The sequence below is a fragment of the Polyodon spathula genome, chromosome 5, assembly GCF_017654505.1.
Source record: "Polyodon spathula isolate WHYD16114869_AA chromosome 5, ASM1765450v1, whole genome shotgun sequence".
Taxonomy (NCBI): domain Eukaryota; kingdom Metazoa; phylum Chordata; class Actinopteri; order Acipenseriformes; family Polyodontidae; genus Polyodon; species Polyodon spathula.
In genome coordinates this window covers 60,261,200-60,288,348 of record NC_054538.1, presented here as the reverse complement: position 1 = coordinate 60,288,348, position 27,149 = coordinate 60,261,200, and the positions used below count along the sequence as shown (strand labels likewise).

The 27,149-nt window shown below is 37.6% G+C and overlaps 1 protein-coding gene across 1 annotated transcript; it reads left to right on the top strand.

Moving 5' to 3' along the window:
* The first annotated feature begins 182 nt into the window (after positions 1-182).
* On the top strand, positions 183-27,000 carry LOC121316426. The gene is made up of 20 exons (XM_041251497.1): positions 183-421; positions 682-889; positions 1,197-1,363; positions 1,586-1,716; positions 2,022-2,188; positions 2,698-2,783; positions 3,083-3,163; positions 3,839-3,953; positions 5,171-5,346; positions 5,598-5,819; positions 6,182-6,384; positions 6,667-6,804; positions 9,813-9,950; positions 10,415-10,643; positions 11,236-11,437; positions 15,945-16,161; positions 17,188-17,333; positions 25,290-25,459; positions 26,250-26,472; positions 26,662-27,000. The coding sequence occupies exons 1-20, from the start codon at positions 263-265 to the stop codon at positions 26,799-26,801; spliced, it is 3,318 nt and encodes a 1,105-aa protein (XP_041107431.1). The 5' UTR covers positions 183-262; the 3' UTR covers positions 26,802-27,000.
* The last annotated feature ends 149 nt before the right edge of the window (positions 27,001-27,149 follow it).

The following is a 27,149-nucleotide window of genomic DNA, read 5'->3' as shown; positions in this document are numbered from 1 at the left end:
TATGTATCTGAAGCGTGTTTTGCGATGTAAACAGCCTAAAAGTAGCCACACTACTGTACAACTATCTGTCTAAATTTCTTCAAAAAAATAAATCGAGTCAAAAATTCACCTTCAGCGAATTTCCTGTTTGAATACTACTGTAGACTTATGTTGCTATGGATACAGCGTCTTGTCTGCTAAAAGTCAGTCTTGAAGGCAAACTATACAGAACAATTTAGACAGCAGTCCAAAACAATTGGGTCATAATTAATTATTACTCAAAATGGATAACTGCGATTTGGAAAAACTATCTGTTTCTGCAGGAAAGTTGGAGCCTCCGTTCAAAGCCTCTTGTACTAGTTACAAAGTGGCAGTCGCAAGTGACATAAATAAAGTAACTCTCGATGTACTCACTAGTGACAGCGGGGCCTCCTATCGGATTGTAAGTTGAAATGTATTCATTTGGTCAATGTAAAAAAAAAAAACTATTAATATGTAATCTATTGTATATTAAAAAGTTATTGGCTTGTGTGTAATAATGTTTTGCTGTCAAATATGTATTACCTTCACGTTGTTGTTAGCTTGTTACCTTTACAAAACATCTCTAGGGGGGAATCATTCTGGCATTTCAATTTCACACTGTACTGAGTTAATGCATAAAGCGTATGTGAATCATATGACATACACGTTTTTCTTTTGCAGGTTACTGGGGAGGGTTCAAAAGTTGTTGATCTTAAAGATGGCACAAACTTAATTAATATTGAAGTAACAGCTGAAGATGGGACAGCAAAAAAATATATGATTGAGGTAGCCAAGCTTTCTGCCAGCAGTGCACTACTAACTGATCTCAAAATAACTGGCGATCTGAAGCTTGTGCCACCGTTTGCCTCAAATGTATATGAATATTCATGTGGGTAAAATAAATTATCCTTACAATTTCTATACCTCTATATATGTACAAAATAGCAGTGAAAAGGTATCCACTATATGCATGTATTTGTTTTAACTGTAATTATAAGCTGTTTTTTAAAATTTAAAATCAAGTAATTTGTAAGTAATGCAGATTATTCTAGAAAAATAAAGTGAAACCAATGACCCTCATGAAAGACCGAATATATTTGATGACGACAGCCAGTTAAAGACTGTATAAAATAATTTGAAATCCTGTTATTTCTTATATGGTTGTTGTTTTCTATTTTTTTTTTACTTTAATTTAGGTACAGCCCCATTCTTTTTAAACACTGTAATTCTGCAGCCAACTCTTCCAGACAAAAACATGAAGGTTTGTGTTAATGAATCAGATGTTGCAGAGCCAGTTTTATTGAATGTTGGAGACACTCTGCTAGATGTAAAGGTTTCTTCAGCAGATGGCACCAAAGCTCAGGTAAGAAATACACAGCATGACTTTCATTAAGGGCCAAGTCAGCACTACAGCAGGTCCTAATATCTTAGTTTGGTTACTAACAGCACAGTTTACAAAAGGGTTAGATTAGGATGTATTGCCTATTTTTGTCTTTTTACAAATGCTTTCAGGTGAAAAAAAAACTATTTATATGAAATGTAAGTTATATATTTTTTAACCTTAATTAACACTTTTGTTTTTCAGGTTTATGCTGTCGTGGTCTCCCGCATGCAGCTTCCTCATTTAGTCAGCTTTAAAGATATCAAGGATCAGGCTGAATTTGAGTGTCCTGTCTCCCTAACAGCATTATATAGACCTATCTCTATTAATGGAAGGTAAGGAAATAACAGTGATTTGTTACACTGTGAATTTTGTTATATTATGAGCTAACTATATATGCTGTAGTAGTGGTGCACTGAAATTGGCTACTAAAATAAGAAAATGGCTTGAAGATTTCAAGGGGCAAGGAAGTTTGTGTTCCGGCAGCTAACCGTTTTTTTTGGTGTATGTATAGTTAACAAGGTCTGTTTTCTGATAAATATTACAGCAAAACCGTTTCATAATACCTTTAAGGTATTCATGAACTAATCACACACAAAGCTTAAAATAAGAAATTCTAATAATGATTTTTGGTCTGCAGTGATCCCAAGCACACTTTCTCAGCTCCATACATTGAATTACTAACTCGAAGGTCAAAAGTCGATCCTCTTGATGAGCAGCCTTTGAGAAAGAACTGGAGAAATCCAGAGTATGACCTGGATCGAAGGATTTCAGCTGCTTCTGTGTGCTGCTGCTATGCTTATCGAGGTATTCTTGCATTAGTCAGTGATCTACACAAAAAATGAAAAACAGCTGCAAATACATTTTATACAATGGCCTGGATTTTAATATAAAAGTCATATATGTGTCAGTCGTTGATGTGTGCTTTTCCAAACTATACTGTATCCTGTTATCTTAGTATAATAGGGTTTGGAATCCCAGTGATAATGAATGGCATAGACATTCCACTTGGCATGTAATGCTACTTTATACTGCAGCACTTATGTGCAAAACGTACTGGTATATGCTAAAGCACAGTTGCTCCCAGATCTCATTATGTCTCTGAACTGCTGAAGTATCAGAAATGCTGTAGAATTCACTCTGGGCTCATTTTAAATATAACACAAGTGTGCTGATCAAGAGATACATTAGTTAATTGTTTTGCTAGATGCAGTCTCTAAGATGTACTGTAATTTTATAGTCACAGAAATGTAATGTTAAATAGTCATTTGAAGTATGGGAAAAATAGTTCTGTATTGTATTTTGTCTTTTTAAAGGTTGTGGTAGTGTTTTGAAATTGACACAGCTTGGACAGCATTTGAAGGAGTGTCCTAATAAGCCTCCACCAGAACTGGATGTAAAGGTCAGCATAACATGTATTGTCTTTTCTTCTGAGGTTATGTCCCAGAGCCCTTTACTTGATTTACAATCACAGAATTTATCTGTCATAATAATGTTAGGAATGTGATTGTCAGCATTTGTGTAATAGGGCTATTTAAGAGCAATTCAATCAAAGTTTTTTTTTTTGTAATAATGTTATAGTAGTTATGCCCGAATGCACTCCCTTAATGTGGTCCTCTAAAACTTGTAATATGTGTATTTTATTGGAACAAGGTCTCTTTTTTATATTGTAGGTCTTAAATCTCACCTATTTCTTTCCAGATTGTTACAGACACTGAATGGTACAAAACAAATTTTGCATCTTCAAATAAATTTGAATTTCAAAAAAAGCATACTCTACAGGTAAATTACTAATTTATGGTAAAACCAATTGCCACAGGTATGTACGTATATAATGATGTCCTTACCATACATCCATATGTAGTTATGGCACACATTTTATTTTATCTAGAGAACCACTTGCCAATTTAGGATGCAACTTATTAAGGACCTTCTTAAGTATGTGAATACAGAGTTAATAGAGGCTGTTTGACTGTTGTACTGTCTGTATAAAGCACTTACATTTTTATACATATCTCTTCAATTTATACTAATTGTGATGAATCTTGGTTTGGACATTCAGTAGCACAAGTTATTCAGAATTTGGGATTTATTTGGACACATCTGTCCATCTGTCTGTATGTGAAACAAACACTTTTATATGTTCATACAGTGGTTGTTCAGTAGGTTATAGTGATCTTATTTCATGTTACTGATACCTCTAATTGTCATTGGTTGATGGATGAATATATATAAAGAACCATCCAATTATGATGAAACTTCTTTGGTAATTAAATGTGTCATGATCTTGAGATATGGAGGCTGTTAAGAGACATCGTGATTAGTATTCCATAAAATATGGTCTTTTATAAAGATTTTAACTCCCTTCTTTGATTTCTGAAACAATTTACAGCAACAATGTTGAGTTAGAAATGCTGAATTAATAAAGTGTATAATTTGGTTTCGATTTTTTCCAAGATTCGGAACTGGGAAAAAAGACTTCAGCAAGCTATTGGTGACAACGACATTGAAAAGCTGTGCTCCAATGCTGAAGAACAAATTCAGATATATAAACAAAGGCTTCCCAAATCAGGCAATTGTTTTTCTTTAAATTAAGTGGCTTTGACATACCGGTAATCAAACTGATGTACAAGATGTTAAACATTATAACAGGAAACAGCAACATAAATTTAACCTTCAACATTAGACTGCTAAGAACTACATCAAGTCATTTAAACAGTTATGTCTCAAAGAACAAAAAAAAATCATTTGTATTTCTGCTGTCTTGTGATGAAATTTCATTGTTTCTTTCTTTTTTATGCTTTTCACATCAGAGCAATTTAGCCTATATTTGTATAGTCAATGTGACATTTGAGACCAGTTTTAACTGATATCTTACTTCCTCCATCCTTGGCAACCATTACCTCTGTTGTCAAGAGGTTGCTTCTAAAAAGCTGGAGAACATAAAAGATCAGGGATAAGATCAGTCTCAAATAGCAGAAAATCCAATGTTAAAAAAGCTGGTAATAGTACAAAAAGACACTGTACACATGTATCCAGTACATACCTGTCAACACTGAGCTTTCAAAAAAAGGGAGACTACATAGTGAAGATGTCAGAGCTCCAAAACAGTCCTTCACTGGTAGGGTTACCATATGACTCTATGTACACAAGGACAGTTTTGGGGAAATGGGGGTTCAAAAGAGGGTTGACAGCATTCCGGTTTAGTGCTACCTAATCTATAAGGGTTTTGGCAACACAGGTTTTTTTAGATTTTTTAGAATTGTTCTCTATTACTCAGTCAAACTGGCCCCCAAATTGTTTGTCTGTGTGGCTTTGCTATTTTCTTAAAAAAAAAAAAAAAATCAGATGGGAGTGGATTTGCCAATTTAACTATTTTTGGGGTTGCGTTTCCCAAACACAGTTGTGGATTCACAGGTACTCGGGAGCAGTCCAACGCTTTTCAGTGTAGACTTACTGTAAAGGTTTTGCAATGCTAAATATAACATGATGCATTACATTTTGGGGATTAATTCATAGAACAAATGTCCTACAAGTGCCCTTAACTAACTGAAGAATATATTATTAACCATGTGTGGCTGTAAACTCAAACCACATAATTGTAATAAACCAATTGAACAGGATAGCTGCATTGAGAACAATGGTGGTACTTCACAAGCCAATATGGTGGGAAGAAATATTTAAGCACTTGTACCAATATTTAAATGGCATGTGAAGCTATTTAAACACAAAACCTGGAAAAGCAATTAAAAAATAAAATCCTGTATGCATTAACTTTACTATATGCAGGAGATATACCACATTATGATGAAGGATCATCTCCTCTGGATGCTTTGCACCAGGTAGCTGTTGAATATGCTTCAGCTATCAAACTTAAACCAAGGGATCCTAAGCTTCACTTCCTGCTTGGCCTGACCATTGAAGAGCAATACTATGCTGCTGAAATCTACGGGCTTAAGAAAAGGGTAAGTGTGTGACTTGTGACTATCTTCTTTCATTCTCCTTTGTGTTTGGAAGATATAGTCATTCAATTCACTCATGGCAATGTGAGAAAACGTGCACTGCAACATAAGATTTCTTTCAGAAAGAACTTATCACTACCTTAGATTCTGAGTCATGTATTTTTGCATAAATTGCATATAAATGAGCCCTAATCTAGTGATTTAGTCAAATTATGTTTTTTTGCCCTAAGCAAGATATTTACTTTTTTCATCAGACTGAAGAAGACACCCAAGAACTCAGCAGTGCTAAAGCTGCTGGTAGAGAAGATGAAATTTTGGCCATCTGCAAACTTCATGGGTTCCAGGGAAAGCCTACACTGGAAAATCAGCTGCAAGCCCTGGATGCTGAGTTTCATCAGCTAAAGGACCAGGGTCAGTCAGGAAGGGCAGACTACATACAGACTCTTTTCATCTGGAAATCAAAGATGGCTGGCAAGGTAACTCCACTGTTTATTTCTTTATTATTGTAAAACATATTTGCTAATACATGTACAGGCTGATTTTCAAAGCAGTGCTGTAAAATTTGTATTTTTTTTTTTTTAAATGAAAACTTGTACAGTATATATTACCAGGCAAGGCATAAAGAAGAAAGTTAATAAAAAATAATAATAATAAAAAAAAAAATCATATGTATCTGTTATTTCCTACATTTGTAACACTGAAACCAATTTTTTGATGTGTGATTTTCAAGGTCTTTTTTGTACAATATTGGCTAGTGCATCAGATATGGACTTTGTTGTTAATGACTGCTAATGGATGCATGCATACGTACATATTAAATATGTGTACTGTTGTTTAGGATGGACGTGCAGGAGTCTTAGATGAAGAAAGCCCACTTCACCAAGCCCTTCTAAAATACCTGGATGCTTGGTCCTTGAACCCTGATAACTGGGAGTACAACTTCCACGTTGGCAGGTTATTCCTGCTGCAAGGAAAAAGTGAAGTAGCACAACAACACCTGCAGACATCTCTCGCCCTCCGACCAGCAGCTCCTGCTACAAGGTAATAACTGTGAAAAAAATAGTAAAATCGCATGTTACCTCTGTTAGAGAATACTGTTTAAAACAGTAAAGCACCGTTGAAAATGTTAAGTGTTTCTAATACCCCGTTTCCACTGTTGTACCAGCTCTGTGAAGAGCCGTGAAAGAGCTGTTTCCACTGTGCGTTTTGTGAAGCTGATCCTGAACCGAGCCGTGAAACTACTGCCCAGCAAGTTAAATGACTTGTATTAGAATAAAAATACTTAAGAGTGATAGCCTTTAACATTTTATGTTCCTTTAACAGGTTGTACACAGGCTTAGCTCTACTGGAGCAAAAGGAAGGACCAGGGCAAAGAGCACAGGAAGCTGTGATGTACCTACAGGAGGGTTTAGAAGAACTAATTACTCAACAGTTTAATGCAGCAAGTGAACACACAGAAAGGTCAGTTTGATATGCACGCAGAGGTTTTAAAAGTGCTGTGTTGCACGGTGCTTTACCCGTGACACTGCCGTGAATTTGAAAGAAAATTTCCACGATTTTCACAGGGCCTTACTTATAATTTGTGTAACAGGAGACAGACACAGTTATGTAAACAGTTAAGTTTGTCCCAGTTACAAATAAAACCATTCATAAAGTAACATGAACCAAGTTATGTTTTATTAATCCTAATATTAATAACTGCATTTATCCAGTATTTTATTTTGTAAATTCACGGACCAGGAGCAAGGGCTGTGAGGAGTAAGCCCGGAACTTGAAATAGGAGTTATGTGCTTGTGACTTTAGGAAGATGACATGCTTTCAGACTCCAAGGCTGTGAAGCAAGAGTTACTTCTCCCACAGGGAAAATTAAGAGAAGGATAGAGGATACATTTGAGAAGACTAAAAGTCACCCCGACTAACAAGGAGCACCTAAACTTAGGGAGATCGGCACAACCAGACCTCCAAGACAGCCACGCGGGGAAACAAGAATTCTGAAAGAGAGAAGAAAATGAACATGCAAAGGGGCCAGAGAGGAACACCGGCATAGGTGGAAGCAAGTTGTTAATAAAGAATGCAGGGTTTGCTCAGGAAGAACTGCCCTCTCAGAGGTGAGACCGAACCGATCGGCCTCCAAGGCTGGGGAGCATGTGTGCTGACCCTAGGGGGAACCTGGAATGAAAGAGATTGTTAAGATAGATTTGGCCTTAGGTCCCCTCTGGCTCTCTGAGAACTTTCCTCTCAGTGATCGAGGCTACCTCGGTTGGGCCTAAGGTTGGGAAATGAACGTCACTTGCCTCCAAAAGACCCTTGGCTCCCCGCATCTGCACCACCAATGCAAAGCAGAAAGGTTAATAAGAAAATCTAGGTTAATTATTGACAATCAATACTACAATTTTTTTTAAATTATTGTTATTAACCTTTAGCGGTCCATTTATTCAGCGCCTATCAGGCGCATCAGGTCCAATTTCTTTTCACACGCTGTTTAAAAATATTTTCTTTCACAGTAAAACAGGTTTAAAAGGCACTGCATATCAACAGGACATCAGTATTGCATCTCCAAGCCCCCCCCGTTCGCTGTATTCATCACATTAGTCTTCATAGCCGTGCATACTGATAAATCATCTCCTGATCACTCGTTTTATCACCAAACTCCTCAATAATGTGATCCAAGTCATTATTTTATTACTATAACATCTCAAAAAGCTCTGCAAATGTCTGTGATATGCTTTGAGCGCTGGATGCAGAAGCAGCTATCTTCTTTGTTTATGTCCGTGTTATCTCGCTATGTGTATTGCTCAGATCCGCCTGGCTTCTTTCGGCTCCTATCGGTCTCACTCGGCCATTGAAAGGTTTCATCGGCTTTTTCAGGAGAAAAAACAACTAGATACCTGTAATTGACATATATTTGATGATGTCGGACAGGGTCCAACATCGGACCACAAAGGATGAAGGACTAATCACACCCGCTCAGTGGACAGGAAAAAAAAACACTGATTAGGAGGATGCCTCTGGTGGAGAGATGGCCCCCACCGGGCCATCTCTCCACCAGAGGTGGATACTTGCAGTATTGTGTTGGGCTGAATAAATATCAGAAAATGAAGAACGAATGTAAGATTCCATGACAGTTTTTTTTCCCGCACCTATACAAAAGGAATGATGGGAATATAATTGAGGGGGCAGACCAGCTTTAGAAATAAGAGAGGAAAAATGAGTAGAAAACCAGTTTTGTGTTGAGATCATGGTCAGCATTGATGACGAGAGGATCAGAAGGGTTGGAGGGATTGCAGAAGGAAAGATTATGGGATAGGGAGGAATAAGGACAAAAAAGAGAAGAGTTTACAGAGGAGCACAAATTGATCCTGGTGGAGCTTGTTTGTTTTGGCGATACAAAGAAAGAGGAGATAGTGTGAATCAGGGACTACAGAGTGGTTGCAGGAACGAAGGCCCAGGGATGGAAAACTGAAAGGAGAGTGGACAGCGAATTTAGAACAGCAGAGAAAACCAAAGAAGGCAGAAAGACAAATGGATTTTATGACCATCATAGAAAGGCAAAAAACTGCCTGGACGGAGGATTAATGCTAGGAAATCAGTAGAGATGAGGAGATGGGAAAAAAGAGGAGGAGGGGCACTGCTCACCATCCCCTTAAGGAGAAGGTAACAACAGGAATAGATGAAGTCTTGATTGTTGGAAAGTAAATGTGCCAATTGTAGAATGTCTTTAATTGGCATATTTGTATAATTGTATGTCGAGATCAGCCAATAGCTTTCAGCTTTACAAAGAACTGGGGCGGGCAGAAGCCAATAGGAAGTGAGAATAGGCGGGATAAGAGAACAGGACACAAGCAGGAAAAGATAAAAGAAAAAAGGGGAGATCTGAAAAGGATCACTGCACTGCACACATACATTTTAGTGAAAACTAAACGTTTGTAGCCCTAAAGGCTGCTTGGGTAAGATATCTGGCACAGAAATAGTACATTCACTCATATTTGCAATTTTATTTCTGTATGTGTGGGGGGTGTCGGGGCCCCTGGAGCCAATATATTGTTCTATAATACTAAGCTTAGTAAATCTGTTAGGTTTAACAATTATGTATACATTTGTTTATACAGGGACATCTATATATTTAAACATCTTAGCCATTGTGTCATTAGGGCAAAATGTACTCCATTAGCATGGAATGACAGATTTATCTTCACAGCAAGTGAGAAACTGAAGAAGGTGAAACGCTGTGGGTATATATAATGAGTGAACATTCTTCACCTCTTCCAATTCATTGTGCTGATTTACAGCTACATATTCCTTTACATTAAAGCCTTTCAGAGCAGTTAATGATTGCAAAAAACCTGATTTGCAGTAAAATGAGGTAGTAAGAAGAATACCTCATTAGCGTCTGAAAATACCCAAAGTTTTTTTTTTTTTTTAAAAATCACTATTGTTTTTATTTCTATGATTTTATGTTTATATTTAAGGAAAGGTGACCTACAGGCTGTAAATCCATTCTCCCTAATGAACACACAGTTAATAAGAGGGTTTCTCAAACTGGGAGCCTTGCTTAAAAAAGTGAACTTTCCTGGAAAAACAATGACTGCTGAGGACGTTATTCATATGTAAGTAAACTAAATGGTATACTATGCACTGGTATTGTAATAATAAATAGATATTTATTTAAATATACTTGCCTCAGATACATGTTAGAAAATGCTTACAATAAAAAATGCAAATAAGACCACCAGGTGACACGATAAAAAACACCTTAAGAAAATTCTAGTTATATTTTACCTACTTACTGTCAGTAACTGTAATATAATTAGGTATATGTTTAATGGTAATATTAATCATGTGTACATTTGTGTGATTAAACTATAATTTAAATGGCAATTTTAATAGTACTGATTTAGGAGTTTATAAACTACTTAAAAGGGAATAGTGTATTTTCCTTGGTATTATTTGTTTTGTAAAGTAAATTATCAATATACTGAATATTTTGAAACCTCTTGTCAGAAACGTGTTTATTGAAAAGTGAGCAATTAAATACCGTACATGTTTATTTTTTATTTATTTATTTTTTTAGTGTGGCAGACCTCACTGCAAAGGCTTTGTGCCAGTGTCTGTTTCGGGGAGGTGTAATGCAGCAGCTGGAGTGGGGGCTCCTTGAGGCTCATTTCTTCCTGCTGGAGTCTCTGGTCCTGCAGCCGAAGAGGAAAGAGTCCTGGATAGGGAGGAGGTGCCAGGCATTATCAGCATTACTTAGGCTCACCTCCATCCCTGCCTGCAAAGAACTTTTAGATATGCAGGAAAAGGTACATCTGACATAGCCATAGTAACAAACCCATTGTATTGTCATACAATGACACCATTGTCAGTAGAGGTGCAACAATTAATCGATGCATCGATTATTGATCATCTGTCCTTAAATTTCCAGAGCTTCTATTACATGTTGGTGAATCAATGCATCAAATTAGAACCCAGTTTGAAGTCTCCTGTTGCCAGTTTGCATTAAAAACTTGTGTACGTGAATGCACTTTTTAGTGCTAGTAAGATAGATAAACAACGTCAGCATGTTGCTAGGATACACACTGTCTGCTAAATTTAACACATTCACTCTAAAATGTCTGCAGCTCCAACAGATGTCCCAGAAAATTTTAGCATTTTCAGATATTTGTACAGTAAACATATTTGTGACACTGCTCCAAGCACACCCAACAGTATCTATTCATATATATTTTCAGTTCTCGCACCGCTCAACAACTCAGACTAAAGTTAATTTTACTCCTCTTGCTAGGAGTAAAGATTAAATAGTCATTTTGCTTGTTTGTAAATTAGTTGGGTAAAAATTGATTTGCAGAAAACATGTTTCACACTCATTCTGTACCTTTGTCTTTTGTTCTGCAGGTTTGCCAGTTAGGCGTTATAGCAACTCCCTGCAACAGTCATGCTCTGTACCTGCTTGGCGTAGCACAGCTTAATCAGTACGATAACGATTCAGATTCGGAGAATGCCCAAAACTATATCAGAGATGCGCGCCTCAGTTTCCAAGCCAGCATTAACCTTGAGAACAAGTCAGCATTTGGGCCTCCCCCACCAGAAATCTCAGGTAACTGGTTAATCTTATTGTCCAACAGGTGGCAGTATGGGCTGTATCTGGCTTGGCATGACACAGAGATACCTTTCATAATTTGAATGTTGGATGTGGCGAGAGTATACACTTACCCTTCCTGTGTCAGTTCTGGCATTTGTGGTGTATACCTCCCTTTTTGAACAATAGCCACATTTGAGAAAGTTCTTCTTGAATAGATTCATAACCAAATCAACTACAATTTTTTTTTAATTTGTAAAAAGCAAATTCTAAATATTACTTCTAAGTTTAATATTCTCAATAACTGTCTCTAATATTATCAATATTGCACAAAATTTAGCTATTCTTACACCGCACACCCTAGCATATTTATGTCCCATTTCTGCTCACTAATGATTGGACAGCTGCATAAGGGACGGACCTTTGACTCTTCCATTGATTAAACCTACTCAACAATTTCAAATGTTTGTGTCCCGCCTCTGCTCACTTATGATTGGACTGCCGCAAAGAAAATGCAGAGCTACTGCTGGTTGATTTATTTTATACACAAAAATATAATTCTACACTTAAATTGTAAAAAAAAAAAGTCAACTTTAGTTGATTAATTGGTCTTAAGCAGAGCAGCCCTAAAAATAAAACACACACACACATATATATATATATATATATATATATATATATATATATATATATATATATATATATATATTATATATGGCCGTAATTTGGGTTCATGCCTCTAATTCAAAATCCCAACAACAAAGACCAAAACAAACAAACAAACCCCTAGCTCCCTCGGAGCACTAACTAAGCACGGGCAGGTCCCTGACTAGCACGCAGGAAACCACACCGTTTACCTGCCAAATAAAATATAACACTTTTGTCAACAAAACTTTCAAACCAAAACGTCTGTTTTACCTCTATATTTGCACCAACAATCAAGCTCTTCACTCTACAGCCACCACCTAGAACAGGCTGGCTGCACTCTTTAAATACCCTGCACCTGGTTCTAATTTACAATTACCTCCAGGTGCAGGGGATAATTAACAATGAACAAATTATACAATTAAACAAACAAATTAAATAAAAGCAATTAAACAAAACATGCATTTTCACATGTTTTTAGGCAGGGAGGAATCTGACCCTCCCCTCTGCCACCTTACTATATATATATATATATATATATATATATATATATATATATATATATATATATATATATATATATATATATATATATATATGGAGGGCTATAGTGGATAACATTATTGCCCTGAGGGAAGACTATTGTTATTGACAGGAGACTATAATGCCCAAAGCTGCAGGCTGAGGGCATTGTACCCTGGAGTCTGCAGTACATATTTAATATATGAATCAGTCAAGAAAATAAGTGAAGCAAGGTTGGATAGTAAATATGGCTTATAAATAAAGAAATAAAGAAATAACATAAATAAATAATAGAAAACGTTCTGGAAGTTAATACCGTATAGTTAGCAATGGTTTTCACGGTCTCCGTCTGGTTTGTGACTTCTGCATTATCCAGTCTACGTCCCACCCATCATATTTGTTTTCGTTGAGTTGAATTTGTTTGAATTTCAGAAAGTCAGAAAACAGGGACAGTGACATTTTAATCACCATTTTAGTGTCTGGAGCATCTTTCTTTTGGTCTATATATATATATATATATATATATATATATATATATATATATATATATATATATATATATAGTGATGATGTGTATGTACCAAACGTCAATTTGGAGGCTTTTGGACCCTGGGGATAGCCACACACATTGTATGATGACAAATGTAACAATTGCTTAATTGTATAGTTAATGGGCAAATGCTGATCAGATGCGAGTGATCAAGTTGGGGTTAAAAAGAGCGAGAGCGAGAGCGAGCGCGAGCGCGAGAGAGAGAGAGAGCGAAAAAAAAAAAAAAAAAAAACACTGAACAGTGGAAAGGTGTGTTGGACAAAGAAAGAGTTTTCTGTTAACGAAACAAAGGTTCAGGTTCTTACAAAGAAGTTCTTGAATGTGATTTGGATTAGGTGATTTATGGAATTAATTTAAACAGGGGAACAGGCTTACCCTGCCCTGCATTAGATAATACTACTGTTAACCAGTTTAGTTAGCGCCTAAAGAAGGGCTAGGTTTGAAACATCAGTTTGCTAATAAACGTACGCCACGGCGTTTAAAGAGCACTTCCATTGTATCGTGTAATAATTAAAGAGACAGACACCTGTTTGAAAGAACACTACGGACTCCGGCTGAAAAGGTCAGAATACATCACTAATATATATATATATATATATATATATATATATATATATATATATATATATATATATATCTATATATGGATGAAGGCTATATTTGCATCCTGAGCCATTCTAAAAAAAAGACATAATACCACAGTAGGGATGTCAATAAGTGATAATTCTTCTAGAGGCAAATATACTTGAACTTTGACCCATTCAACCATCACTTTCAATTCAAATACAAAATGTCTAGTTTTCAATCGCTCGACAACACCCACAGTACAGAAATCTTCATTAATGATCAACAAAATGAGAATACGTTAAAACAAAAAAAAGATGTAGCGGGCACATTCGTATCTTGGAGAAATGGATAACAACATAGAATGCCTGTACAGCACTGTGGCAAAGTGGTTAGCCATGTGCAGGTGCAGGTGATCAATAATCAGACAGACAACGATAATAAAGGCGTAATGGTGGTTTATTTGTAAATCCAATGGTCTGATGACCCAAATACAGTAAATAATAATGATGCCAACAGGCAATACAGCAGCGTGTATTGCTCTGTTTATAATCCATGGGTTGGTCCTGAAATATTACACATTCCTGTTAATAAACACCCACACATAACACAAAACACAAACACAAGTCCACACTGAATGATTTAGTGCTTGTGGTGTAATTACAGTTTATTGTGAACAAAGGTGCAGTGTTGTTCACGTTCATGCTGGCCTTAAGCAACAACTCCTGGATCATGTTTAGCCGTCTAATATATCACAAACAGTCACAGTAGTTAAACACGACAGAAATAAACAAAGACTCGTGGTATCACAATATGCTGGTCCTTTTAGTTCAACATTAACCATAGCAAAGGAACAGATCACAACCATGACCCCTTGGTTAACTAGCACATCCGCTCCTCCAATCTGCTTATGCAACGCCGTTAACCTTCCGGGTCAATGGTGTAGTGTATTGTAGCTTTGCCCCCTTTCTAGATGGCCGCCGAATCCTGAATTGTCGGGCCAACTAGTCCAAGGTACTCTGTTCCCGTTACACAGCGCCCACACAGGCCGGGGGGAGATCTAACACTAAGGATCATTTGATCTCTGTCACAAGCACTGAAACACTATGTTTAAAAAAGCGATCTGTACTGCTGAACCTTGTCTTCATTAATATTAGTATCACAAGGGTATAGTTACAGGAAAACAATTCCATCTCAGGTTTCTGTGACAGTTTATAAATTACTCTACCATCGGTCTCGTAATTTATGATGTCACAGAAACTCTAGATTGAATTATTTTCCTGTAACTCACTGAATCCCATCTATTATTCTCTCGAGAGAGGTCTTACAGTTTTAGACAGCCAGAATTTAGACCAATATAAAACTTGATTTGGCATCTGTGTGTTCAGTTACTGTTTGGGTATCCGCTGAGAGACGAGAGAGACACAAAGTTTTTGATGTTGAAACGCCTCTCATGCATCCAGTTGTATTGTTGATCACACAAGCAGTTGCAATAGTAGGTGGCCGCCACTAGGGTACCAACAATTATATCCCCAGTGTGGGAGAAAATACACAAATACAGTGTACATACTTACAAAAATGCAAAACAAAAGCACTTTTCTAAACAAAGCTAGTAAATAAAAGGTGGCCACGCTCGGACCGTGCGCTATTCCCAGTACACAGGGAGGTCCCGCCCAGGATTCTTCTTCCTACACAAACAAATATACTTTGATGGGATTAAAATACCCTAAATGAATCCCTACCATAAACATTGGCGTTATCCCGGTATACACGCAGTGATAACCTCCAAACACACAAACAGAGCCCTGGTATGGACGCACAGAACAAAGGACTGGCATTCCAGCCGCATTTTAAATGTGGCCAGGGTTAATTGATAATCAATTAGTCAATTAACACCTGGCCACCTGCACATTAAATTTAAATTAGGCAGGGAGGGAAGTCTAACCTCCCAGCCCTGCCATATCCAGCACACACTTTGTTTTTACAAATTAAACAATGTTTATTTACAAATTAAACAAAACCATATTTTCTTTACAAACCCAAAACAAAACCTATTATTTACAGGGAGACAACTAATATTATTCAACTTTATATTTAAGCAATGTTTATGATGTTAGAAATATCAGCCTTTTTCTATGTCTACAGCATTAATGCTTGTTTTTGATTTTGAGCTTTTGCTGGTGTGTTATGTGTTCAAGGGAAAAACTAGTTCAATTGTTTTATTTTTTTATTCTACTAAATCAGGTCAAAAATGGTGGCAGGATTGGGTTACGAGAGAGGAAGAGAAAGCTTATCTGCAGTCCCAGCAATCCTTCAAGACAGAGGGGGCTCCAGCTACAAGCCTTGCAGGAAAAGGAGTGGCTCGAGGGAGGGATGTAACTGCCAGAGGAGGGGTCGCTCCCAGGGGAGGCACTGCAGCGCAAAGGGGTGCTGCTGCAAAAACTTCTACTCCCACTGCAAGGTAACATAACACCATAAGGTATAGCCCTTATATGGTCTATGAATGGGGTTGCACTACTACAAGAAGTCTCTAATTTCAGTCCGTGAGTCCCACTAAGGGGGTTATTTTCAAAGCTTGGTAAAATATGTTGATTAAATCTCTAAACAATTTCTTTAAACAAAATGACAACAAAATTGAATATACTTTTAAGCAAACTAAATAAATAAATAAATAAATGCTTATTTATGGTTATTAAAATCTTCATACCAAGTTTATCTGCAGTAGTGAGAGAGCTTGTTCTGCGTGCCTTCTCCTGAGTACATAGCTTGGATCAAAGGGAGGTTATTTTATCTTCTTTTATAACCCTGCACATTGTCAGTGTTATTAACCTATGCAATTTAAAAAAAAAAAAAAACACCAAATTAAAAGTTGAAAACAGTAAATGTGAAAACAGAACTGAAACCAATAAATTGCAGGTAATTACTCCCCAAACACCTTACATAATTTGAAACAATACAATCTATGTGTATAGAAAGTTCATTAGTAACAGAATACAGACTCCGTATTGACTTCTGAGTACAGTGAATATCCCCAAATCTGTCTAAAAGTTAGGGAATGTCATTTAGGGAATGTCATTAGTAGCCACAATGTTGGTGCATAGTTTGAATGGAAACAGGTGTGTCTTTTCCGGTGTTAAAGGTTTCTGTGGTTTGAGTAGCTGTGAGCTACAGCTGTCATTTACAATTTCTGCAAATGCTGCCATTCCAGAAACACCCAGGACATTACGTTGACACATAATGATAAACCACTGGAGCAGTGGTAATGAAACAGGTGCATAATCAGCAGATACATACATCTGTAAATGAAGAAGTTGTGGTCACCACCCCTTGACTTTCAGTTCCCTTTTATTCTTATTTAAAAGTATATTTAATATTTTCTTTGGGCTTGTATTATAAAAAAGTGTATAATATAGTTGCCCCTGCTTCCAACTGTGAATTATTAATACCCTCATTTGACTATATTGCATTTCCTTGACTTTTCCACCAGAGGGAGAGGTGGAGCTGTGACTCCAGCAAAGTCAAGTGGGACAAGCAAATCTACTTCTAAAACAAATTCTAAAACAAAGCTTCCTGGCACAAGTTCTGAGAAACCAGACAGCAGTCAAGACAAAGTAAAACCAGCAGCCATTGAAGGTGAGGCACCCTATAATAAAGTGAAATGCAATGTCTCCTTATTTCTGCAAGGATTATCAAGCAAAATATGTCTAAACTTTAGCTTTGAATACTGTAAAATAAACAAGGACTCTATTGTGTTAAAAACTGTAAACTTTTAACATTCATGCCAGGAAGCTCATACCAAAGGCAGAAAACGTTAGGTTGTTATCATAACTCTGGTTCCCTGAAATAGAAATGTAGCCATTACAGAATATGATAGATCTCTCATAGTCTGAAGTACCTGAGCCCTTCTATCAAAGCTGCTCCTTTAAGAGCCCTGTATGTGTCAGATGTCATTTCCGCCCATGGAGATAAATACAAGTGAAGGCTCAGTGCCAGTTTCTCTCCAGGCCTGTGAGTTGGAGTGAATGTAACGACCTTGAAGGGTAGTGGTCTCATTTCTATTTCAGAGAACTAGGGTTATGATAATAGCCTAACATTCCCTTTCAAGTATGAAATGTAACCATTACCGAATGGGCTACAGTACCCAAGTCGTCAGATGTGCTAAAAAGGAAGATAAACTGCCTTTAGCATTCTGGCCGAGGACCGATAAGGATCCGTGGCATATAGTCCACAGTATAGTGAGGGAGAACCCTCATGCTGTGCATATACTGCAAGGTTACACTGAGTAACTTTAGCATTTAACACCAGAAGTCCAAAAAGGGTATATGGCTAACTACCCCAGGACTTAAAGTGGAACATAATAAAAATGTGTTAAAGTGCAGAATGAGGAGCTGCCCTTAACACAGGTCCCAAAACCAGGGTTCTGCTGATCTACGACATTCAGTCGATAGAACCTGGTAAAAGTATGAGACGTGGCCCATACTACAGAATTGCAAATGTCTGCAACAGATTCACCCTGGAATAATGCCCAAGATGTTGCAAGGCCTCTTGCGGAGTGACCAGTGACCTTTTCTGCTGGGGGCAGGTTGGCTAGATCGTATGTAATCCTGACTGTGCCTACATTCCACCTCTATAGCCGATGTTTGGACAGGACTTGTCCATGGAACTTGTATCCGTAGCAAATAAACAATTGCTTGGATTGTCGGTCAACATAATACACAAGTGACTTAACTGGACAGAGCGCATAGAACTTTCTCTCCCTGTCAGACTGGAAAGGAGGTGGATGGAAGGCCTCTTATTCCACTGACTGGTTGATATAGAAAGCAGAAATGCTTTTAGCAGAAAAGCAAGGTTAGTGCAGAGAGTAACCTTAGTTCTGGCCTCTGCGAAAGACAAAGGCTTTCATCATTGAAAATGCTTGCATTTCATCTACCCACTTGGTAATATCAAGTAGGAAAGCTGCAAGTAGCAAAGCTGCAGGAATTTCAACTCTGTTGAATGTAGGGCCTTAAATGGCGATTTTGTAAATGCATTCAGCACTATATTGAGCCACCAGAGAGGGACAAGGTCCTATCTAGAGGGCCTTATCCTCCGAGCACCCTTTAAAAACTGTCAATTTTAATGGCAAGCTGATATAGCATTCAGGTAGACCTTAAGCACAGAGAGATTTTCCTTCATCAAAAAAGTCCTGCAAAAATTGCAGTATATCTACCATGGGACAAGTCGTGGGTTCCAGTCCACGCAACTGACACTACGTCTGGAATACACCCCGTTTGATACCATACTGGTAGCGGGTAGATCAGTGGTGGGCAACCCGTGGCCTGCTGGGGGTGCAATAATGGCCCTTTCCCATTTGCCAAACTTTAAACTACTTGAAGCGTATACTATACAAAACAGAGCATTTGAATTGTAATATAGAGCTACATACTCTGTAGAGCTGTGGAACCGATCTGTGCAGAAAAAACAAGCTATTGATGGTAAGCAGGAACTGTGATGTTTCTCAACTTTGCCTCTAGATTCATGTATGGACATGGACTTGAAAATAACAGATGAATTCCTTGAGCTCATAGGATTACACAGGTGTACACAAGTAACCGACATAATGGAGGCATTTGTGACATTTTTTTAAAACTTGCAACTTCCCACTGCAGAAAATCATTTCAGTGACTACAGGTCTGCTCTTCGATGGTAGGTGTGCATAGGGATTTTGTGACTGTTGAGGTCTGACGTGCCAAATTTGTTTGGTATGCATTGCATAATTCACCAGGAGACACTCTGCATACACTTTGTGATACACATTGTGAACTTTATACGTGCACGGCTGCTGTACCATAGCCAGTTTGTAGATCTCCTGGATCAAATACGAGGACTTTATGTTACTTACTGAAGTCCGTTGTTTAAGTAGGGCAAAGGTATTGGAATGTTTTATTGTGCTGCTCCCAGTTATCCGTCAGTTTCTTATTCAAAGTTCCCATGCACAGCCTGCACTTGACGATGATCAGTGGTTGGTGGATTTGGGATTTGGAAGTTGCAACTGCCACTAATGTCAACTCGGCTAACAAATTTGCTTTCTTAGGAATTTCAGTTACCCGTGATTACGGTAATCTTTTCAAATCTAATTTTACTCCACTGTTACAGCACACTAAACAAGACCTTTGGCTCCCTCTCTCACTTGTGGGTCGCATTAACTCTGTTAAAATGAATATACTTCCCAAGTACCTGTATATTTCTCAGTGCATTCCAATTGTTATAAAAAAAACAAATCTTTTTTCAATGCATTAGACCAAATTATCTGAAGATTTTTTGCACTGCAAAATTTGCAAAGCTCTTGTGCATTTTTAGATTACACGTGTGAACAAATATTCTCTGCTATGGGAAATGTAAAAAACACTAAATGCAACAGACTGGCTGATGGAAATCTGTCTGCTGAGCTACATGGGCTTGGTGGAAATTATGGTCTCCCAGAACATAAGAACATAAGAAAGTTTACAAACGAGAGGAGGCCATTCGGCCCATCTTGCTCTTTTGGTTGTTAGTAGCTTATTGATCCCAAAATATCATCAAGCAGCTTCTTGAAGGATCCCAGGGTGTCAGCTTCAACAACATTACTGGGGAGTTGATTCCAGACCCTCACAATTCTCTGTGTAAAAAAGTGCCTCCTATTTTCTGTTCTGAATGCCCCTTTATCTAAACTCCATTTGTGACCCCTGGTCCTTGTTTCTTTTTTCAGGCTGAAAAAGTCCCTTGGGTCGACACTGTCAATACCTTTTAGAATTTTGAATGCTTGAATTAGGTCGCCACATAGTCTTCTTTGTTCAAGACTGAACAGATTCAATTCTTTTAGCCTGTCTGCATATGACATGCCTTTTAAGCCCGGAATAATTCTGGTCTCTCTTCTTTGCACTCTTTCTAGAGCAGCAATATCTTTTTTATAGTGAGGCGACCAGAACTGAACGCAGTATTCAAGATGAGGTCTTACTAGTGCATTGTACAGTTTTAACATTACTTCCCTTGATTTAAATTCAACACTTTTCACAATGTATCCGAGCATCTTGTTAGCCTTTTTTATAGCTTCCCCACATTGTCTAGATGAAGACATTTCTGAGTCAACAAAAACTCCTAGGTCTTCCTTCTCCAATTTCAGTATCTCCCATATGATATTTATAATGTACATTTTTATTTCCTGCATGCAGTACCTTACACTTTTCTCTATTAAATGTCATTTGCCATGTGTCTGCCCAGTTCTGAATCTTGTCTAGATCATTTTGAATGACCGTTGCTGCTGCAACAGTGTTTGCCACTCCTCCTACTTTTGTGTCGTCTGCAAATTTAACAAGTTTGCTTACTATACCAGAATCTAAATCATTAATGTAGATTAGGAATAGCAGAGGACCTAATACTGATCCCTGTGGTACACCGCTGGTTACCACACTCCATTCTGAGGTTTTTCCTCTAATCGGTACTTTCTGTTTTCTACATGTTAACCACTCCCTAATCCATGTACATGTGTTTCCTTGAATCCCAACTGCGTTCAGTTTGAGAATTAATCTTTTGTGCAGGACGTTGTCAAAAGCTTTCTGGAAATCTAAATAAACCATGTCATATGCTTTGCAATTATCCATTATCGATGTTGCATCCTCAAAAAAATCAAGCAAGTTAGTTAGGCACGATCTCCCTTTCCTAAAACCATGTTGACTGTCTCCCAGGATCCTGTTACCATATAGGTAATTTTCCATTTTGGATCTTATTATAGTTTCCATAAGTTTGCATATAATAGAAGTCAGGCTTACTGGTCTGTAGTTACCTGGTTCAGTTTTGTTTCCCTTTTTGTGGATCGGTATTACGTTTGCAATTTTCCAGTCTGTCGGTACCACCCCTGTGTCAAGAGACTGCTGCATGATCTTGGTTAGCGGTTTGTAAATTACTTCTTTCATTTCTTTGAGTACTACTGGGAGGATCTCATCCAGCCCAGGGGATTTGTTTATTTTAAGAGCTCCTAGTCCCTTTAACACTTCTGCCTCAGTTATGCTAAAGTTATTTAAAACTGGATAGGAACTGGATGACATGTGGGGCATGTTGTCAGTATCTTCCTTTGTAAAAACTTGTGAAAAGTAATCATTTAATATATTTGCTATTTTTTTTTGTTCATCTACAATTTTGCCATTTGTATCTCTTAAACATTTAATCTCCTCTTTGAATGTTGGCTTGCTGTTGTAATATTGGAAAAAAAATTTGGAATTGGTTTTAGCTCCCTTAGCAATGTTCATTTCTATTTCTCTCTTGGCCTTTCTAACTTCCTTTTTGACTTGCGTTTGCAGTTCTGTGTACTCTTTCTGCATACTTTCTTTTTGGTCCTTTTTTAATGCTCTGTAAAGTGCCTTTTTTCGCTGAATATTTTTTTTAATTGATCTATTAAACCATTTTGACAATTTAGTTTTACATTTAGATTTGTCTACTTTAGGGATATAATTGTTTTGCGCCTCTAGTACTACATTTTTGAAGAACAACCATCCTTCTTCTGTGGGTGTTTTCTCTATTTTACTCCAATCTACTTCTGTTAGTCTCTGTTTCATACCTTCATAGTTTGCTTTTCTAAAATTGTAAACCTTAGCTTTAGTCATTACTTTTGGTGATTTAAAAAACACTTCAAATGAGACCATGTTGTGGTCTGAGTTTGCCAGTGGTTCTCTGACCTCTGTTTTAGTTATTCTGTCTTCGTTATTTGAAAAGACTAAATCAAGGCATGCCTCCCCTCTAGTCGGTGCCTTGACAAATTGTGTTAGGAAGCACTCATTTGTCATTTCCACCATTTCTATTTCATCCTTCGCGCTACCCACCGGGTTTTCCCATTTTATGTGGGGGAAGTTGAAATCCCCCATTAGTATGGCTTCTCCTTTGCTACACGCATTTCTAATGTCATTGTATAACAGATTATTGTGCTCACCGTCTGAATCTGGCGGTCTATAGCATGCTCCTATTATTATGCCCTTTGAATTTTTTGTCCGTTATTCTGACCCATATTGATTCAGTTTTATTTTCTTTGTCCAGGTTTAACACCTGGGCTTCAAGACTGTTTTTTATTTATAGCGCTACCCCTCCTCCTCTTCTGTCCTGCCTGTCTTTCCTATACAGTGTATACCCACAAATATTATATTCGTCATGGTTGTCTTACCTGAGTTGTTGTTCTTGTTTTGATGCGGTCTCCCTTCTGTTTTTTTTGTTGATTTATCCCCCCTTCCTTTCTAGTTTAAATGCTTCTGAACCTGCTCGAGGATCTTTTCTCTGAGTAGACTGGTTCCCTTGTTATTTAAATGCAGTCCATCCCGTCTATACAGATAGTCCTCGTTGCAGAATGTGGTCCAATGCTGTCCATATGGTCCTTTGCAAGGTGCCGGTAGTATACCAGAAAATACCACAGTTTTGGTTTTCTCTTCTAATTTCCTTCCTAGCTCTCTGAATTTGTTTTGCAGGGATTTTGGTCTGTCTCTTCCAATGTTGTTTGTTGCCTGTCCACGTTCTCAGTGATGTGCTTGACCGAGGCTCCCGGAAGGCAGCACACTGTTGTAGTAAGGGGGTCCAAACTGTGAATTGAACTTGCTGTGTTTCTCAATATGGAGTCCCCAACAATCATGACCTCCCTTCTGTTTGCTGTCTGGTCACCACTGTCAATGGGATCCTGGATGTTGTTCCTTTCATTCTCTTGTTGTTGGTTCTGCTCATCAAAATTCTGAAGTGACTCAAATCTGTTGGTTGTTTTGATTTCTGGTGGTTGTGTTTGACAAAGTTTCTTTTTTTCCATGCTTCTGCCTACCTGAACCCAGCTGTTCTGACCTTCTATCTCCCTGGTGGCTTTCAGTCTGTTAGGGGTGATGCAGACTTCAATGAATTGTGGGTGTGCCAGTTCCTCAAGATCCTGTTGCTGTCTCACTTCTTCCAGCTCCATTTCTAGCATACTTACTAGTTTATGCAAATCCTGGATCGCGCGGCACTTTACGCACACTTGGTTTAGCCCTGCTGGGTTTTCTCGGATTTCCCACATCAAGCAGGTGTCACAGATTACTGGCTTGAAGACCATATTGAGGGTTTTTTTGAAGTTTAGTTTCTTCTGCAGCCGTCAGCCTGCTTTCTTACTGCTTCTAAACAGCTCTGTACTTTTCCACTCCTGTACTTCTCCCACTCGCTGTCGCTTCCACTCGCTGTCGCTGGGAAGACTGCCTCGTCACATTAATGGTAGGAACTGCATATTTATTATTGTTAATTATATTTGTTATTTAATTAAACTGGTGGCATTGCTTATATTTTAGTCAGTGAATCTTTTTTATTATTATTTCTTTATTTATGTATTTTAAGTCATGATTGGTATCCTGGTATTTGGATGTGTTGTTGAGTCTGGTGGCCCTTAGATCTGTTTAGGGTCACATGCGACTCTTCCATTCATTTCAGTTGCCCACCACTGGTGAAGACGCTGCTCTGACATTCTGAAGAGTCTCAATGACTTTGTCAGATAACCCGAGATGGCTCAAATGTGTCTGCTCAGGGGCCAGACCCAAAGCTGCAGATGAAGTTCACAACCTCCGGGTGAAGTCACTTCCCAGTTCCTCACCTCTGGCAGTGCAACTGTTTTTACCGAAAGCAAGTTCTCATGAGCCCACAGAGAAAGCTCCCTTGCAATACGATTGAGACCGAGAGACCGGAGACCCCATTGGTGGTTGATGTAAGCCACCACTGTAGTGTTGTCTGTACAGAGCAGTACATGTCTCCCTTGTATTTCTCAGAAGAAATGCTGCAGGGCCAGATGAACTGCTTGCAGCTCCAAAATATGTATGTGGAGACCCTCCCATGGGGGATTCCCAGACCATCCAGTCCAGGGCACACTGCTGACTTTACACAGCGCCCTCACACGTCGAGAGGGATATTTATAACCAAGATTCATTCTCTGTCACAAAGACGCTAGCAAGAATTATTGACTCAAGAAGTGCCGAGCAGCAAGGGAGAGTGTAAAACTTAGTTTTTTTCATTACAGATGCTTTTGCATTGTTGCCCATATAGTACATCAATTGTGTCTGAAAAGTGAATATATTAAACTGACCTCTGTATTTATGACTAAAAAGTCAGAGCTCGCTCCTTTCCCAATCTCAAGCAGGCTGAAAGAAAAAAAGCGTTGAGCCTTATACGTCACTCGTATTTATCTCCTGGGGGAGGAGAAGATGTCTGACGTATACGGAGCTCTTAAAGGAGCAGCTTTGATATAAGTGCTCAGGTAATTCCGGCTATAAGAGATCTATCCCATTCGGTAATGGTTACATTTTGTACTTCAAAGGGAACGTGATAATTGTATGTTGTTAATATATACAAAACGCCCAGTCCGAATAATAAATATTGCTTTATATATTAAATAATTCATAGAAATAAAGTATTATGCACATAGCTCAATAATCATGAGCATACATGTACTTGATCTGATACATTTTGTATTTTGTGGCTATAGAAGTATGAGAATTATATACTACACTTGATAAGTCTAGTGTTATTTCTTAGCACTAGACTTATCAAGAAAATTATAATTTATAGATCTGTACATATTTGTTTTAGCCAGTAGTGTTCAAGAGAGTACTGTAACTAGACAAGATGAAAGTTCACCTCCAATAAACCGGAAATCACACTTCCACCGTCTTGGCCTGGCACGTGCCTTGTCTCGCAATGAGGAAACTCAAGAAGAGGCCTGCATACTGTATCAGGAAATTATTGCAATGTCACCAGATGTATGTACAACCAAGCTATTATGAATATAACTCACATTCTTTCTACATACTCTAATGGTAATTTAAGGGGAAGTTTCAAACCGCTATAATATAGTACACCACACCACTTGTATAGTTCACGGTAGTACGTTTGTCAAAAAAAATCCTGCCATTTTTGTATCACTAGGCTTCAAATGTTGTTAACCAATACTTATACCCACTTAATTTTTATAATATATATTTGTTCATGTTTTAAATTCAATATTATGTGATCCTAATCCTCAGTTACTGTATTTGGCATGTTTTATAGTCACCAGCACATTTTACCTTCGGTACTATTTGGTAGAATCAGGAGTGTACCAATTTTTTTTTTCCTCCTGAAACAGTCTGCTTTTCCATTTCCATTGCAAACAGTTTCAGAAGGTAAAGAAATGACCAGTGCAGAAACCTAGTGCAATACTGTACCTTCCTCAGGCATATATAAAACCAGCCTTTCTAAAACATCCATGCCAGATATTCATGAGTGCAGAAACAGTAATAACTTATGATTTATAAGACCACATATTGTGTGTTAATACATATGCAATCGTTATAGAACCCCCGTGTTCCCTACTTCTCAAGTGAATGTAACTGCACTGACAATGATGGGACAGCCTATTGTCTTGTGCTTTCTTATACTTATACTGGTTCATCACTTTTTATCTCATTCTTGCGTACTGTTATTCATTTCTTCTTATCCCATGTTTGAACCAAAATATCAAACCTGAAAGGAAACTTAATTCAAACGCTAAAAACTGTATTTTGTTTTTAGTTTCGTGATACATACATCGAACTTGCTGATCTACTAATGAAGACTAATCCACTTGCTGCAGTAGATATTTACTGCAAATTTCCTTTGAAGCCTGTCGAGGAACAGACATTTGAGGATGCCTTTATCACTGGAGAGATTGTACGTATTTTGATGAAACAGGAAATGTATGATCATCCCAAGTTAGCCTCCAACATGATTGATTATGGAAAGGTCATGGGAACAGGTAGGAATTATTTTTCATTCAAATTTGATTTACAAAAAATATTTTTAACATATCTATTAAATGTATTTACCAAAAAAAAAATTTGAGTTGTGTTACTATTGCCTTTATTCACTAGCTTAGTAAATGTAGGTTGTTTGGAAATGTTATAATGGCAATGACTAAGTCACTATGTTGGTTTGTGTTTTATAGGATGCATAGAGAAATACATTAATAATCTTGATGAGAAGTTTAAAACAAACCTCTTGAAGACAATTTATGCTGGCATCCACAATAAATCTGTTGATGACAAAGATCTTCAGGATTTCTTTCGCTTCAAATGTTGGCTCTAAATAAATGTACTTGTTCTTTTTTATCTGGATAGCGATGATGCAGTTTGTTTTGATATAAAACCCTAACTGTGGTAAGCACAATCATTTCTGTTTTTAACCTGAAAAGAATAGTTGTACCTCTGCTAAAACAATAAACATAACTTATGTCCATACCTTTTGCCTTAATTGAACAATACAAAATCATAAGTACATACTTTATTTACTGACAATTATTAAAAACAACAAAAAAAAGAAAATTAAATCATAAAATAAACTTTAATACAGTTTTCCACTACAGGATGATACACATTTTATGCAATTGATGCTTTTATAAAAGTACTAGGAAAAAAAAAAAAGACATTAAATGTT

What these genes read in the sequence shown, in the direction of transcription:
- LOC121316426 (XM_041251497.1), top strand. Translation starts at nt 263, where the DNA reads ATGGATAACTGCGATTTGGAAAAACTATCTGTTTCTGCAGGAAAGTTG. An exon ending in AAATGTATATGAATATTCAT is followed by an intron (nt 890 to 1,196) that starts GTGGGTAAAATA and finishes ACTTTAATTTAG; the next exon opens with GTACAGCCCCATTCTTTTTA. An exon ending in CCAGCAGCTCCTGCTACAAG is followed by an intron (nt 6,385 to 6,666) that starts GTAATAACTGTG and finishes TTCCTTTAACAG; the next exon opens with GTTGTACACAGGCTTAGCTC.